We start from the raw sequence: 17,482 nt of genomic DNA, 5'->3' as shown, positions 1-17,482 counted from the left end.
CAGCCAAGATGAAAACATGCCTTTTCTAGAAACCCTACTTATCATTAAAATCTAAAGAGTTTGACAGAAAGGGAATTAATAACTATGTGCCCTCCAGCTAGAGAACACAGTATTTTGTGGTCAATAAGAGTTGTGCCAACATCAGACTACCTGCATCAACCAGATCACATAAAAATATACTATATAAAATCTGCATTTATTTCATTAGAGCCTAAAACACAACTACCACAAAGTGCTGCCGATTCTACAGACAGAGTCAAGGCTCAGGACATCGGTTTTGAGCAACCTGTGTTTACCAAGATTTCCTAGGATCCAGTGTTGAGAGAGACAGAATATTGTCCTGCAGGCTAAGGCAACTGTAAACATTGCTCTTACATCCCACAAGTAAATAAAATTAAAAGCACCATGGAGTGCACAAACTTCTCAGCATGCCTGTTTTAGACACACTTTCTATGACATTGTATGTCAAGTGGAAAATTGCTTTTAACTGCAGTAAGGTGCTACATATATATTCCTCTGCCAGTTGGGCCTCAGTAATAACCTCATGGAAAGTACACAATAAATAGAAAAGTGTAGGAAGCAACAGTTTAAGTGACTCAACACAGGATGCAGGCAGGGATTCCAACAGCCCCTGCAAGCAGCACTGAGGTTAATGCAGCATTCTCACCAGTGCTGGGCACACTGCCTCTAGAAGCAGTAGTCAAAATTCAATGTAATCTGCATCCACATCCTGCAATTAACAAAATTGTATAGGAGGGAAAAATCCAAAAACTTAATATGGAAATTAGTTCAAGGAATCTAAATTGGAACTGGGACATTCTTGGTTAAGACTTTATATGTGTGTTCCTTTTTTGCCTGTTGAAAGAGTATTTCTAAAGAGTCCCAAGTCCTTCCCCAAGGCAGCAACTGCATTTATACCCCTGAGTTAGACTGAAAGGAGCAAAAAAGAGTGTAAGAAAGTTGGCATGGTTTACAAGTTTTAGTCTACAAATATGAACCTATCTCCAAGAATATTTTTTTTATACCAGGGATATTTTTGAGAGCTCTGATGACTTTCAAGTACCACCTTTCCCAGTGTAAAGCAGCTGTAGGAAGCAGTCAGTGCATACAACCATGTTTTTCAGAATTTGAAAACACAGCTGAGAGACACACTTGCCTGTACACATGCAATACTCCCATTTGTAAGCCACCACTGCACAGAAAGAACTCCACAGGCACTAACCAGGTCAGGATCTAAATACCTGAATTCTGGATTTCCCCTGCAACAGCAGCTCTAAATACACAGCAGGTCTGCTGAACCACTAACCAGGCACCAGCTGCCCACGCTCCACCTTTCCACTGCCCCTCTTACCCCACACATCTTCACCAGCCGAAATGCGAGTTCACTAACGTAAGTACACAAGATCCTTTGAAGTTCCAGGGGTAGCACTCCATTGCTAACTCGCTAGAGATCTCTCACTCTTATACAATCTTATTTACAGAAACTTCTCATCTTTTATACCTCCTTCTAGAAGCTATGCAATGCCAGATCCCAGAAATTAGGCGGCTTCTGTTGTGCTTCTGACTGGAACCTTTCGCATGAGTCTGTCACATGTATGGTTGTACAACTGGTTTGCTTTATTGAAGACACACACAGCACTGGATCCACTTACCAGTATTAATCTGCTATGGACAACAGCTGACATACTCTACATTTTTGTTGGATGAACTAATAAAATGGGACATTGTTCCTAAAGATTTTACTTTCAGTCAATCTCAAAAAGCTGTTTAGTATTTCTCTTCCAGTGGCACTCACTGCAGTCACGTTGCCTTATGCTGGATATATCACAATGCTGTGGCTCACATCTGTGGCATCAAGACAAATACAGCAAATGGTTAAACACCCTAACTTTTAGCATTCTCTTACTTGTCTATTTTCCCCCGTCAGAAAAAGGCCATGAGAGAAAAATGGCTCTTGGATGGGTTTAATTCTATGACTCCAAAAGAAGAAGAAGAAATGCAAAAGCAGAATCAGGAGGACCAACAACGGACTCATGAGCTGGAACAAGACATTTTCAGGTAGGGAAGTACCCCTGTCCTTGTGTCTGGGTTAAAATGGTCCCATATTAAAAGTCCTACCTCATTTTGTAGAAGATGAAAATGTCAACAAGTGCTAAAAACATGCAGAGTAAAGCAATTTTTGTCATGTTTTCTATTCAGTCAGAATTAGAGAATACAGAATGCAATTTTCCATACCGTAAATTGCAACAAACTGCACAGTAACTATATTGCACAGTAACTATATTGCACAGTATTTGTTTCTCTAATTCCAGATATCCTTTCCATGCTGTCTTCGGTAGATATAAGCCACAACATAAGGGGCTCTAAGACAGCAATTGTTGAATCAGAACTTCAAACTAACAATAAATTTTGAAAGTCCTTCAGTTTCACTAGGTCCTGGCACAGCCTTTAATACCTGACTTTCATTATAGCAGCACTTCAGAATAGTACAGGCTCCCTAGCCCCATCAGTAACACTTATCTGCAGTTTTCTTTGTGTTTTGTACCCAATTTAGTCCCAGAAACCTGCTATAGCAAAGGTCTTTTTCACCTTTCATTAGAGATGTTTCTACAAATCTCAACACCTAGTGCTTCCCTATCACACAGGACTACCATTTAACTGCAGAGACAGTCTCATGAAAGACTCTTATTTACCATGCACATGGTTCCAGGTGCTTATTAGCTCCAGTTGGCCCTTCTCAAATACCACAGAGCTGTGTACACGGTCAGCTCCTGCCCTGGATCCAGGCATACTGACTAGTACTACCTCTTAGCACCCACAGAAAAGGTAAAATGGTCCTGTTCCTTTAGTTTCTGGAAAATTTTATCAACCTTTTTCAAGGCTTCTTCCTCTACTTCAATTCAATAGCATTTTCCTCTCTACTTCTCTTCCACTGTCTCCTACACATTCTTTTGGCAAAGCTGTCACCAAGATAACGTTCTCTGGTGATCTCCCATCCTCTTCCCTCCTTACTCCATCTCTGACACAGATAATAATTCTCTTGGCTGACAGGTAGCAGCCTAGTGCTAGTTTGTCCTATAATTATGCTGACTGCTTGCTCAAAAACACTTTTCTCTACAGAACATCTTTTTACACGCCATTGTTGCAGTGGTAGGAAGTAGGCAGCATGCCCTGAAAACATCCCAGGAGACTGTCATTTTGAAGGCATGCAAAAGGGGTCCATACAACCATGTGAGCACCAGAAAAGAACAGTATTTATGGCTAGAACAGGCTAGGGAGGAACAGGGAAATGGTGCTGAGCAAGCCCACTGGAAGTTCAGCCCTTCTCTAAGTAGCAAATGGAAAGATTAGATTCAAAGTCCTGTTGACCGTGACCCGAGCCTGAGCTAAGAATTTAGGCAGGCTTATTCACATGTCTTTTGATATAAATTAAATTTCCTACCACTCTGTTTAGCTGTTTAGCAAGGGCATCTAGAAAAATATCCACATTGCCTTCCAAGTAGCATTACATTGTTTATACATACCCAGGCTAGTTTCAAACCAGCCAGGAGTGAAACAGAAACCTAGGAATAAAGTCCACCAATAAATATAAAATATGCATCATACAGTTCTTGCACAGTGTTTTTGCTATGCCATAGATATCACCAAAGCTAGCAGCCTGTCTGACCTCTGACCTGCCTTGGAAATCAAACAGTGTTAAACTGAGCATGCAGACACATCATACAGTAGAAATAACATGAGAGACTCTGTAGAATTCTTTCTTCTAAGCATCTGACTATAAAAGAGATACTCAGTTCACACTGTAGATTATTCTGCATGTGTTTTATCTTCAGTTTAGAAAGTTATGAATCGCTTTAAAGACTTTTTGATTACCCTTAGAAAAGTCTTTTTTTCTTTCTGCTGAGAGGACAATTGCAATTGTTGCCAGATTATTTACAGTAGTGGCATGGGCCTTGCCATCACATTCCTAAATGGGACCTCTGTTTTGAAACATTCTTTGCTTGAGTGTCAAATTGAGCTGGTGTAGATCTGCCAATCAGTTCAGATTTGAGCATTTTTTAAAGAAGGGAGAAGTTCCATTCTTTGTATCAATGACAAAACAGTGAATAGCAAACAATCTGAGCCACCTTGGAGACAAATGGCTGAATGTTTTGGTTACAGACAAAATATTGCATTTACACTACCTGTCCTATTTACCCTCTTTACATGTTAGAAGCTTCAGGGAACCAAGTGAGCACATCCTTGGGTCGGGGGACAAGTTAAATGAAGAATTAGGAGTCCTGTTTTCTTACTTAATCTTCAACTAATAACACTCATTCTTGATGGAGTTAGTTGCTAAACAACACATTTAAAAATGCAAAACAACTAAGGTCTATTCAATTGCTTGTGATGTGATGCATGAAAGCAGACTCAGGCTCTGCTAAGAGCTGCTAAAGCATTTGACTCATCTCAAAACATGTGAGGACTTGCTAAACTGCCTTTTCCCCTCAGTCTGGAATTCTTCAGGTTGGTAGGAAGATAGGATAGGAAGATCCTATCTGCCTTTCATTCTGGAGTCTTTTTTCTTTTTTTTCTGGTGTGGCAGTGATGCCAACTCCAGCAGATCAGCTGGTGGCCAGCAGCATCCAGGCAATCTCCATAGATTTCCTTAATTCAGCTGCTACCTTGGCAGAGGAACTTTTCATTTAGTTTCTTGACTTCTAAGGTTTCTTCTTTCATCCACACCTCCATACTACTTATTTTCCCCTCTCAAATAATCAGTGCCACTTAAAAAGAGGATGAATATTCAAAGGATTGATTTAATACAGTAGCTGTGTCATGCTTCCATTTCTTGCCAAAAAAATGCAGTGCCCTACAACAGGTAGTTTCATATAATTGCTAGAATAGTTACTAGATCCTTTCAAGACAAACTGTGATATAACTTCATAAAAATGTCATTTATTTAGAAGTTTCTAAATATTTAAACACACTGCAAAGATCCTGGCCTAACTTTTCAACTGCATGATGGTATAAGGGCTTCAATTTCTTTGAACTATACAAATTGCATCTCCTAGAAGTTTTCTTTCCGCAATTTCCAGTGTGCACACTCACAACATACTCTGAAATGGAAACATAAAATCTGTTTTTGCAAGTATAAATGCAAAAGAGATGCTTAGAGTCTAGATGCAATTCCCATTACATGAGTATGAGAATTTCTCTCTAAACCCACTGAATCAGGTCTCTTAATTACCACATAAAGTGGGTGTTGGTATGGGGGTAAGAGCACATATAAACTGTAATTTGTCTCTTGATCATCCAGGCAAATACATGTTGTTCGTAATCTTTGATTTATTTGGGGTTTTGGTTTTTTTCCCACCTCCCTTTTTTCAACTATCTCCAAGATTTTTCCTCCTCTTCTTACACCTGTGTGTCTAGGAGTGTTTACAGCCAAGACTGAAATAAATCCACAGTGCAAGTTAGTGATTTTCCAGCTCTTTGTTTCTGTGAGTTTTTAATGATTTTCAAAATATGATATTGTGATCAAGTCTCATATAAAAATAAAACATCTCAATATATTAAACAAAGACCATTTCATAGGAAGTGCAAAAATAACAACACATGGTCATTAGTTTTTTTTTTTAATAGCTGTCCAAAAATATTTATCCCCTCGGTAAAAACGTTTACATTTTAGCACTGTAATTAGTACCTTTGATCAAGGTTTTTGATCTAAGGCCATCTTGCAGAGCTCAGGACAAAACTGTGAGCAGCTTTAAAATATATATTTTAGCTTTTGCTTTTGTCCTGAAGGGTTTTTTTTCCACATATCTGTTCTGAGGTCTGTGATACTTTTGTATATCAAGAAACAGGATGTTGTCACCAACGGGTAGAAGTCCACGTAGCACACTGTTAGTGTAACTGTACATATCTGAGTTTAAATAGGGCAAGAGCCATAATGGTAATTCAGATTCCTCAGCCACACAGAAGAAGATCAGTAATGCTTATCTGTGGACCTGCATTCTGCTTTTCTAGTCTGGTTACTTCAAAAGGATGGCAGACTTTAATCATTCATGACTTTGTGTAATATTGTGAGTCCTAGCACACAGTAAGGAAGTCAAATTACGAAAATACAACACTTCTTTCCCTCGGGGTTATAGGCCAACACTTCTATAACCCTGTCTGTAACTTTGTCTCACATCATTTATTGTAACTCTTATGACTGTTCCCAGAAAAGGTAACATAAGTTGCCCTTGCCTTAGACCTACAGTTACTGATTTCCAGCATAGATTAAAACAAAACAAAATAGAAGGCATATTGCATTCAAATATGGAAGTTTTTGTAATTTCTTTTTTGTCTTAAAATTAAAAGAAATTCTTTTAAAAAGTACCAGTAAAGTTATACAGCATTAACCTACAGCATAAGACATTCAGTTTAAGTCCCACCTCAGTTAATTCTGAGTTAATTCTCAGTTAATTCTGGAGTTGGATTCTAGATCTTCATGGAAAATTGACTTCCCAGCTACTCAGCTAATAAGGCATCAACATCTAAACATCCATCTAAAGCTCAACAAATATGCACTTATGTAGAAAAGAGTAGTCCTGAGTAGAAAGAATAAAAAATAGGAAAAAGTACACCTGCTTAAGTCACACTGCGTTACTCAATGGAGAAAAATTTGATCAAGATACTTTAATTAGAAGTGTGCTTTATACTCAGACAACCAGGAATAGCTTTCTTCCTCTCTGACATTGAGAGTCAATTTTTATATCTTGGGCCTTTCTGTCTAGAAGTTTTTATCATGCACTAAGAAAATAAAAACTCTGATCAGGAAAAAAGATACCTTAATCATTGTACTCAGCTTTAACATGCAAGAAACCATACAACATAGACTTCAAACACAAGAAGGGCAGGGAAGGGGGCTGTAACACACAAACCTACAGTAACTGTCAGTTGCCCAAAAGAAATTTTGACTCCTGAGCCGCAATATTCCTTTCACATAACAATAAAGATTTTTAAAAGAAAAGAGTTAACTCATCAGACAAGTCCTAAATGGCAAAATAGTTCACATTTACATGTGGAAGGCATTGTTTGTTGTTGGGTTTGGGGTTTTTTCATTTTAAATGAAAATACTTATTTCCCAGTGTGTGTGAAATTTCAAGTTGATCTCATAAGATCAAAGTTTGTCAAGGTAAGTAGAACCATCCCTACTAATGTCCATATTCCCAGTGTATCAACTCTACAATGTTGTTCTTTGTAACTGTGATTGCAGACTGGAGAAGGAAATTGAGGCTCTGGAAAGACAGGAATTGGAAGTCTCAGCTAAGGAAGAAGCAATTTTGAAGAAACTGAAGTCTGTTGAAAAAACAACAGAAGACATAATAAAGGTTAGTGCTATATTATTCCAGAAATAGAACTTATTACTCAATCATCATCATATCCAGGGAAAGAGGAACTAGCTGGATCCCATGAGTGGTCATGAGCTTTTATCTGAAGTAACAGCAGCTCAAACACCAGAGGGATCAAGATGTTACATTGTTTAAGTGCCCGTATGCCTACATTTGCTTTTTTTGGGGGGTGGGGGAGCAATTCCTATCTTCACTCAAGCACAGCACATCTCTAAAAACAGCACTGCCACTGACACCCAGCACCTTTACATCTCAGCCAGAGACAGACACACCTGGTACAGACCAGGTACAGAGGCTGGTCCATTCTTGCTCCTTCAGGTGCTGTGCCCAGCTAAACTGCATCATGTTTTCCACCAAGTCCATGATAGAGATTATGATGTATTTTAATGTTTTCAGCCATTAGTCTTTGTCAAAAGGCAATTTTCATATTTTTAAATTGTCTTAAACCATTTCAAAAATTACAGTGATAAAACTAAACTTCAGTTCTCCAGCTGTTCTGACATACACACACATTCTCTGAAGATACACAGGGAGATACATAAAACTGGAAAGCCAAAGTAGGACCTTTAAAAAAAATCTTTGACGCCAACCAGGTTGGGCCACGGTGGGAAGCTAGGTCACTGTTTGACACTTCATAATATTTTTGTCCTTCCCTGTGTGACTTGGAATCATATCGGCAAAAGACCACAGAAATTTCCCTTTCTCACTCATCATGCTCCAACTGAGCACATTTCACTTTTAGCCCCTTCTCTGTACGAAGCTGTGCACACAAAAGGTTAAAACTATCAGGGAAACCAAAGCACTGTCTAGTTAACACCTTAAAAGTAACTATCACATTTATTGTTAACGGCTCTCTTTCCCGCCTAGTCTGTGAAGACTGAAAAAGCTGGATTTGAAAAAGGTACGTTTAGTGAAAAGAATATTTTTTAAAAGGTTCCTGTAGAAGTAAGTTAAAACATACTAATGCTTTGTGGATCTATGGATCTTCTTTACTCAGAGGCAGCAGACTACATATATGCCAGCATCCCTGACCTTCCCAAATATTTCAGACCTTCTACACTGAGAAGTACAGCACATGCTGACATGGATGACGAAGAAAAGAGAAAAGGTACTGCTTATTAGCAACTCCAGAAGATGTCAGTATGTACAAAATCTCCCTATTTATTGAATCTAATACAGATTAAGCAAAGAATAGACATTAGAGATATGAAACATTTGTTCTTATTTAAGCAGTGTTACAGTTAGCGCATCAAAACTAAGAGGTGAGACAGCGGTGTAAGGTATGTGTCACTGAGGATAACTCTTTTCACCACTGACACTTCTTTCCAGCACTTCATTCCTCTGCCTGTCATAACTAAGTAGAGACTCCCTTTATATCATTCATTTTGCGTTTTCTATCTGCACTTACAGCTGCTGGGTAGCCAGCAGTATTCTGGTTATTTCCCAACTACTACAAAGCCTCCTAACCCTTCAAAGCACCCAAGACTCTCTGGCATCACAGCATATGGAGCTCTTCTGCTGCTATTGCCCAGCATAATGCCGGGGGCCAAGGTTAAATCTGGATTTCTCAGTCTATCCTATAATGAAAACTGTCTCCTCAACAGCTGACTTTTCCTCACAGAAGGATTTTTTTTTCCACAAGGATTAAAGGGGACATTCAAAATGGGAATCTAATATATTGGTTGTGTATGTGATAATTTCACATATTTAATAATTCATTCTGACAGCTGTTCTCTATCACTGTCAGAACTCCTATATTTCTTGCAGCTACTGCATGACCAGTTTAAGCACTTGTTTCTTTCAACAGCATTGTTTGCCATGGAAATTAAGGTTGAAAAAGACATGAAGACAGGTGAAAACACAGTGTTATCAACAATACCCCTTCCCTCAAAGGAGTTTAAAGAGACAGGAATTAAAGTCTATGATGATGGCAGGAAGTCAGTCTATGCAGTGTCCTCCAATGGGAGCACAACACAAAATGGGATGGATGAACTTGCTCCTGTTGAAGTGGAAGATCTGCTACGGCAGGCAACTGAAAAAAATTCTCAGTCTCCCACAGAGTACCATGAACCTGTGTTTGCAAACAAATTCTGCAGGCCAGTAACTCCTCAGAAAGACAAATTAGTCCCTGGACCAAAACCAGAAGGCACTGACAAAAAAGAGGTGAATGGGTTTAGCAATCATCAGACAGAGTTCTCCTCCAAAACAGAGCCCTTTAAGCAGCAAAACAAAGAGAATGGCCTCGATCTTCCAAAGGTAATACAACAAAAGTCTCCCTCTTCAGTAACTTCCAATACAGAGAAGAAAGTGCACATTAATCCTGAGAAAAGGATAATCCATAATGAAGAAAGAAATGCTCCACATGAGGAATTAAAACCTTACCAGAATACAAGGGAAAGACATAGCGAAACAAGGTTTTTAAATCCCTGTCATCCTAATGAAGCACCCCCTGCACCTCAAGATGAGGAAGATGTTAGGTACAACATTGTCCAGGCTGTACCTTGCTACGTGGATGAATCTGAACCTGTAACAATGGTTTTCATGGGTTATCAGCGCATTGATGATGACGATGCAGAAGCAAACCAGAAGCTGTCCCGATATGATGGGGTTATCCGTGCAGAGCTAGTTATCATCGATGATGATGATGAAGATGACAGCAAATCTGAGAAACCAGCATATCATCCCATAGGCCATTATAGTCAAGTTTATCAGCCACCAAACAGGAAAACCACAGAAGCCCAACAGACAAACCCTGTGAGCAGTCCAGGTGCAAGGCTAAACAAGGTACCTCACAAAAATTCCATCTCCCTGCAAGAACAAGAGGAACGCTTAAGCTCACCAACACACCATGCTCATCTTCACAGCCAGATGTCTGGAGATGGTACAGAAGACCCCTCGCTAACAGGTAACAGAAAAGGAAAATCATGTCACTGCTGTTTGCTCATGTAGTAATTAATAGTGCTCTTATCTGCTAGCAACTGTGTTACTTATATTGTTTGGATCGTTTCAGACTAATATGCTATTAATAACAATTTTTTTGCTTATTTGTTAACAAATACCAATCTACATTTTGGATCTGTTGAATTATTTTGTCTTTAGCAATGCACTAGTTACCATTTCAAAATTTGGAAAATAAACTAAACTATCGCAGAAATGTCATTCCTGTAACCTTCAAAAATTAAAAGTGGTTCTCTTTCAAGTTCCATTAATGCTACCAAAATTAGAATTGGTTTTCATTTCTTGCAGGTAACTAACAGCATTGCTACTTAACAATTCCTCCTCCCTCACTGGCATGTTTTTCTGCCTGTCTGCATTCCAGCTACTTCCTAGATTATTCAAGTTACTCCTTAAATAAGAAAGACTGTTTAATAACCAGCTTTACTTTGTATTTTTGAGGAATCAACATTTCCAACACTGTCTTGATAGTGTTCATGCACATTTTTAACATTTTTTTCATTAACTCAAGTCAGACATTTTTATAGCTTCTGAAAGATAATGAGTTTTCATCACTACACACTGTTAGTCCAGCAGTCCACAGTTATTTCTGAATACTTTTAAATTCTATTAATACATACAGTATCTATTTCTTACAATTAAGTTTTATAATAAAAGTTTGAAAGCAGTAGCAAAATATTCCAGAAACAGAGAAAACTCTTCTTTATGATTATGTTGCACTTTGATGCATACAATTAAACTCCATTTAAGTATACTCATAGAGTAGCAGATTTCAGACAGTAATCATATTCCACTTGAAGGAAAGAATACTCTGGTTGAATTACAGGGATATCAGGGGTCCTGATCCCACATTCTCTCCTCTGGACAATTTGCAGCATAAATGTAAGTTTGGGCCCTGCCTAAAACTGTATTGACAACCCAGGTATTCTTTACACTACATGTAAAGCCAGGAGAGGGGATGATATTTGGATAATATAACAACTTTCAAGTATTTTTGCTTCAGTAGAGGCTGATTGGGAAAAGCTGCTCAGCAAGCAAGGCTCTGGCTTTTAGGAGTATCAACATCATGGAGTCATGCACACAACCATCAGAAATATTCCAGCAGTGCTTCCTGGCCTCTCTCATCAATAAGGCCACTACACTTTTCCATTTCTAGAGGACCTTTGCTTTCCTCAAGCACCATCCTGCCATCTGTATACTTCCCTGTGTCCTCCAGCACCAAAGGCTCCTGCCAGCAGGTCTTATGCCAGCAACTGGAAGCAAAGTAGCTACTACAGGCAGGATAAATCACTCCAGAAGCTGCTCCAGTCCATTATATTTTGGGGATGGTCCCTTCATTCCCTCATCACAGAAGTATAGGATAATGGAGAAGTGACACTCACCCACCCACCAGCAGGTTTCTACTGAAACAGGTCACTCATCCCACAGCCTGCTGAATGGGTGCTCCTGGACATACGCTGGGAAAGGGTTTTCCAAGTAGTAACTACAAGCTGGCAGTACCATTCAGGTGGGCCATATACAGGCCATGGGATGTTAGCTGAGCACCTCTATCCGTACCAAGCCCCGCTTATTTTTGTCTCCCAGGAGAACCATGTGAAATGTCTATATTTTTCCCTTTCCATTTAGACACTTCCCAAACAATCTGGGTTCTCTCCCATTTGAGGTCAGCGGAAAACAAATGCTGACTTTCAGGAAAGGGGACGAAGCGCAAATATAGCAAAGATATTTGAGAACCTGTCCTGTAAATCTGTATTTGGTCTCAACCATTTACTTACAACTATTCCATTGATAAGAAAAAGGCCAATTGGGAAAAATGGATCCCAGCTAAATTACATGGAGTTCAGCAATTGCTTCAAGAATTCCCCCAGTCAGCACTGCCTCCAAGTGAGTATTTCCATGCCTAGTAGAATTTGGAACTAAGCTATCTTCTTCTTTAGCCCCCCACTTATTTATTGCCACTCCCTGGGACATTTTTGATCAGTGGAAAAAACCAGGAAGTGACTCAATCTTTCCCAAGCAGCCCTATAATCCTACTGAGACTCCTAAAAGGGAAACAAAACCAGGAAAGCCTCTCAATCTAGAACAATGTATTATACAGAGCTGTTTCTTAAAGAAATATATTGTTTTCAAAGCAGTCATTTATCCCTACCTAGCCGGTTCACCATAAATGCCACCAGAGAAAAGAGTGAGGTCAATCACTTTTGGTAGCTCATCATTCTTTACTAAAACAACAAACAGTAAAACAGAAAAACTAATCCTCTTGGAAACTAAAGCTTTGGGAAGCACTTGCAGCATTTAAAAATTAAACAAGCACTGAGGACTCTGAAAGACAATGGAAAGCAAAGAAGCACAGGACAGACCAGCATGATGGCCCCTTATGTAACAATCTTTCTTTTGGAAAGAAATGAACCTGCAGAACAAGTCACTGAATGAGTTAGCAATGGCCAAGGACAAGGAAGCAGAGGCATTGTTCAATGTGCCAATCTATATAGAGACATATCAGATTAAATTAGAAGGTTTACATACCCACAATCTTACAAAGATTTAGGACATACCTCTTTCCATATAGCAGCAATTACCCTTCCCCCACAAGCTCCTTTCCCCATAAATATCCCAAAGTATGTGCCCTCAGAAAAAACATACAGAGAAAAGGATGACAGCAGTGTACTTGGTACACCCATATTTGCATTATTACAGCTTATTTTCTTCTTTAAATTTCAGGCAAATTAATTCAAGTGCAAATGTTTTGAAGATTCAATACTCATTAGGGAAATGAAAAGTCCTTGGGAGGGAACAAAGACTAGACATAGTGAAATGAATAAGGAAATGCAAAACTAAAGCTGAATAAGCAGCAAAACCTACTGACAGTGGGGAACAGGCTCTCATGGGACAAAGGTCCAAGGCTTTTGGCAGCTAGCTAGTCTAGATGAGCTATTTTGTTTTCCTCCCACTGGAAGCTTTGCAACCTTCAAAAGACAAAATGGAGACAGCTCCATTTGTGCTGAAGAAAGTAAAATACAAAAATCCTTTTTAATTCATGCACACCATCTGTTTCTGTAATGTATAGAGCAAGACAAAAGCAGACTATGAGCTATAAGTGAGGCAACAAATTAACTGCTCTCAAACCATGTCCAGGGCTTGAATCCTTCAGAATTCCTCTGCCTGTAACAAGTACACAGTGTCTTTGTAAGAGCCAAGGTTAACATTAGTGGTTCCATGATATAAAGTTACACTCAGATGCTTCTATGATTTGCATCAACTTCAACATTCAAAACATAACTTAAGTTGGACATTTGCTGACATGTGTGAATCAAGTAAACAGCTGCTTTGACCCCTCTTGTCTCAGCAGAGAGACATATGCAGGAATGAGACATGCTATTTTTGGTGACTCTTCAAACTAACAGGTCAGAGTAATGAAGATTATTCCCATTACATTCCCAGATCAACAATGTGCTGGGGGGAGGCTTTTACATATCAAATAACTGCATTATATTGCTGTTCTAAAAATAACCTTAACATTGAATCATTGGCCTTGCTCTGTCCCTTTCAAACTTACCCACATTATATCCAGATAGAGACAATAGCCATACTAATGTTTATACAGGTACTGTTACTGCATCAGATGAAATCAGGAACATGACTAACTCCTGCTCTGACTCACACCACCAGGAAGAGAGGAAAGTTTTCTTTGAGCATCACAGAAAAGGAAAAGGTTTGCAAATAGTTACAGCTCCCACTGAGGAGTTTACCTTAAACAAAGAGTTTGTTTAATTATTCATGCATCCTTTTAATCTGTCAGCATCCAGTCAAGGGCAAAACCAACTCTATTTAATGTGTTAGTGATGGGAACAGAGACAAAACAGAAGATAGCTGTGCTAATTTTTAAATAGCAGTTATGGAGTAATTTCTTAACATGTTCACTTTATTGCAAAATTACCAGAACTAACACCTTCTACTGATTTCTTTCTATAACAATAAAACAATGCTTATTCTGCTGGATTAACCACCGGAGGTATGTGTATTCTTAATTTTTCTAAATAAGGAGATTTTGCTTCAGAAATAGAAAGACTTAAAATGCAATGGCTTTGTTTGTTTATTTTTGCAGCTCTGAGGATGAGAATGGCAAAGCTGGGGAAAAAGGTGCTTTAACAGCTATAATGACACGGAAGTAAAATTTACCACTCAAAGCAAAGCTAAGAAGACCTTCTTCCACATACTTTTTCTGGATCATAATGCTTGTTTTGTTACTCTGTTTCATGGGCTATTTTGCCCTCTGCAAAATACAATGGACTTCAACAGACTTTCAGATTTGACCAACTGCCACATACACACAAATCACACCCTGGATTTTGTTAAAAGTAGTGGGAAGTTACCTAAGGCCATAAATGCAGTGTATATAAAAGTATAAAGACATGTGCATACCTATTCTCACAATCAGAAATATGCTGTTGCTATATACACAGAGCAGATAAACATCTATCTCCATGGAACTTCACGGGACATTGTTTCACATTAAAGTGTGCCAATCTATCTGATTTTGACTGAAAATGCTGTTCCAGCATTCTTTTTGTAACAGCATTGGTTAATAAAAAGCAAAATGTGAGAGAGGAGCAGGAAGAAATGTAAATATAAAAAGTGCTTTCCTATTATACTACCTTGGATGAAATGTAAAGCATTCCTTTTTAAATGACAGCAGAACAAACCAAAAATAATTAAGCCAGCATACTTAAATATTTAGCCACCTTCTAGAGCTCCACAGTCCATTCACCCTTCTATGTTACATATGACAGTGTAGCCATCCTCACACCCTGCTCTCTTCACCATCCCACGAACATGCTGCCCACCCACAACCTCACAGATCAATCCTGTGCATAAGGACAGAACATCCTGACCTCCTGAGCATAGTTTCACCTCCCAGCTTGCTGAGAAAGCCCTGCTTTTCCAAGAAACTGGTTGCCAAACAGGCAGTGCCTGTCCATCAGAAAAACCCAAACAAAAAACCAAACAAAAAAACCAAAAAACCACCAACAACCATACTGTTATACTGTTTAGGTTTCAGTTGGCTGGGGAGCTAAAATCAGGCAAGCCTCCCATCAAAAATACCAAGTCGCCAGTGGCTTGTCCTGCAGCTGAAAACAAAAATCTGTTACAGGTGCAGCCACTGCTGGGCACAGTTCTCCAGCAAGTTTCAAGGCTCCCACCAAAAAACAGGTTAATTCTTTCCACATGATAGAGGAGGTAAGGGCCCTAAAAGCAGGTTCAATCACACCTACAAAAATCCCATCCTAGTCAGATTTTCCAGTGCATAGTTCTTGGGGAGAAAAAGTGCCTCATAGCACACTACACCATTATATTGAAATCAGTACAACAGCTTTAATTCACTAGGTCTTAGCCTTGTTTGTAACACTAAACAGATAAGGCTCAGTTTGTGTCATTCTGGTATACCTGACTCAAATTATGCACCAGCAAAAAAAAAAACAAAAAATCAAAAACACCAAAGAAAACCCACTAAACTATAATTTTTCACTGGTATTTTTTCCAAAGCAGGAAACCGAAGTTACTACCTCATACTGAGGCACGATGGTAGTAATTGACTGATTTGTAGCCTCTAAACATTTGGTGGCTCCCACTCTGATGTGGGTAATATTCTCAAATTTTAACACTTGTCAGAAATGGTTACCTGGAGAGTAGAATAATAAATACGAACAAATAAATTTTATTATAGTACAGTTCCTCTACGTCTATCCTGTTGTTTGTTGTTGTTGTTTTATAGTGGATTTTTTTCTTATGCTTCTTTCTGTTATTTGCTGGTTGTGAGAGCAGAAGGCTTCAGCCTCAACTCTTAAGGATACACCAAAAAACAAAAGTAGGTGAATGATATGAAGTAGTCACAAACAGTTTTCGCTACAGCAGCAGATGACTATGGACACTCATCCTCTGCTACCCCAACAACCTGTTCTATTAAACTTAAATAATATGGAAAAAGGGAGCAACTACCATCACAATATTAGTCAAAGTAGTTTAAAGGAAAAGTTTTGTTCTTCTGGAAAGTAGGAATGTTCATCATCTGAGTGCTACAGCCCCAGAGTTTTCCTGCATACTGTATCAACAGGAACAGAAAGGTGGTAAATCATCTTTTCAAATGTCAGTAGAGATGGCATGCAAAACTCTAATTCATCATTAAAGCCAAGTGATTTCTAAGACCTCACAAGACGAAAGTCTCTCAGAAGCAAAGCTGAACCTGCAGTTCTTAAGTGCACATCATTTGTGTGGGATGATTGTGATAAATTGCTGGTTCAGTGATGCAGTTTTGTGGTTTACATTATGTAAAATCACTGTTGCACAGTAGAAGGAAGACCAACAGAAGCTAAACAGTGGTTGAACTAGGTCAGGTATGAACTAAACCAGGTGGTTCCAAGCCTGTTCTGAAGAACTTGTCCTGTGCCACTTCCTCAGGTATACACAACCACTTCCTCCTTCACACAAACCCCTTAGAGAATGAATCAGATTTATGTGAGCAGAGTTTCTCAGACCTACTAGCAGATCATCCCTGTTAACCATCCTTCCATTCACTTGGACACCACTTACTACAGGCTGCACCAAAGGTCTAACACCACTGAGGTATTAACTTCTGCACAGAAATGCAGAATACTGCAGTTTCCCCTTAGTGATCGCTGTTCATCTTCAGTTGTCTGCAAAAGGACAAGACCCACATGACAAAAGAAAACTATCCATACCTGCTCAAACAAAAGCTCAAGTATGGATATCAAGCAAACACCCATTCCAGAATGTCTATCTGTATGAGTTGGCTTGAATTTAAAGATTGAGTTTTTTAATAATACCTTAATAATACCTTTAATAAAATAATAATACTTTAATAATACCTTAATACACCTTGAGAATTTTTCCAATTAGTTCATTTAGGAACGCTTCCTATTTTGGAAAGCCTCTACATGTCAACCTCTCGCTGACAGTTTACAGAAAGCGAGCAGAACAGAAGTGCTGTTATTTGAACAAGGGCGCCACGTAGTGTTACAAACTGATGGAACACAAAACAGGCAATCTCTCCTTAGGCTTCCCTGGGTAAAGCTAAAACATGGCCATTATTACACAAAACTGGGAGTCTCCCCATTTTGTGATTTTTTTTA

The 17,482-nt window shown here is 38.9% G+C and overlaps 1 protein-coding gene across 1 annotated transcript in view; it reads left to right on the top strand.

Annotated features, from left to right (window-relative positions):
• Nucleotides 1–16,066, top strand: part of PALMD (palmdelphin) — a 47,290-nt gene extending 31,224 nt beyond the window's left edge. The window contains exons 4-9 of the mRNA XM_005520952.3: nucleotides 1,928–2,058; nucleotides 7,244–7,358; nucleotides 8,247–8,280; nucleotides 8,377–8,487; nucleotides 9,187–10,284; nucleotides 14,440–16,066. Coding sequence (XP_005521009.2) covers nucleotides 1,928–2,058; nucleotides 7,244–7,358; nucleotides 8,247–8,280; nucleotides 8,377–8,487; nucleotides 9,187–10,284; nucleotides 14,440–14,483 — 1,533 coding nt within the window. The 3' untranslated portion in view covers nucleotides 14,484–16,066. The remainder of the gene's footprint in view (nucleotides 1–1,927; nucleotides 2,059–7,243; nucleotides 7,359–8,246; nucleotides 8,281–8,376; nucleotides 8,488–9,186; nucleotides 10,285–14,439) is intronic.
• Nucleotides 16,067–17,482: the final 1,416 nt, after the last annotated feature.

This window comes from Pseudopodoces humilis, chromosome 10, assembly GCF_049639895.1.
Source record: "Pseudopodoces humilis isolate 2021_Gansu_Grassland_sample_001 chromosome 10, ASM4963989v1, whole genome shotgun sequence".
In the NCBI taxonomy this organism is placed as follows: Eukaryota; Metazoa; Chordata; class Aves; order Passeriformes; family Paridae; genus Pseudopodoces; species Pseudopodoces humilis.
This window is presented reverse-complemented; position numbering and strand designations above follow the sequence as displayed.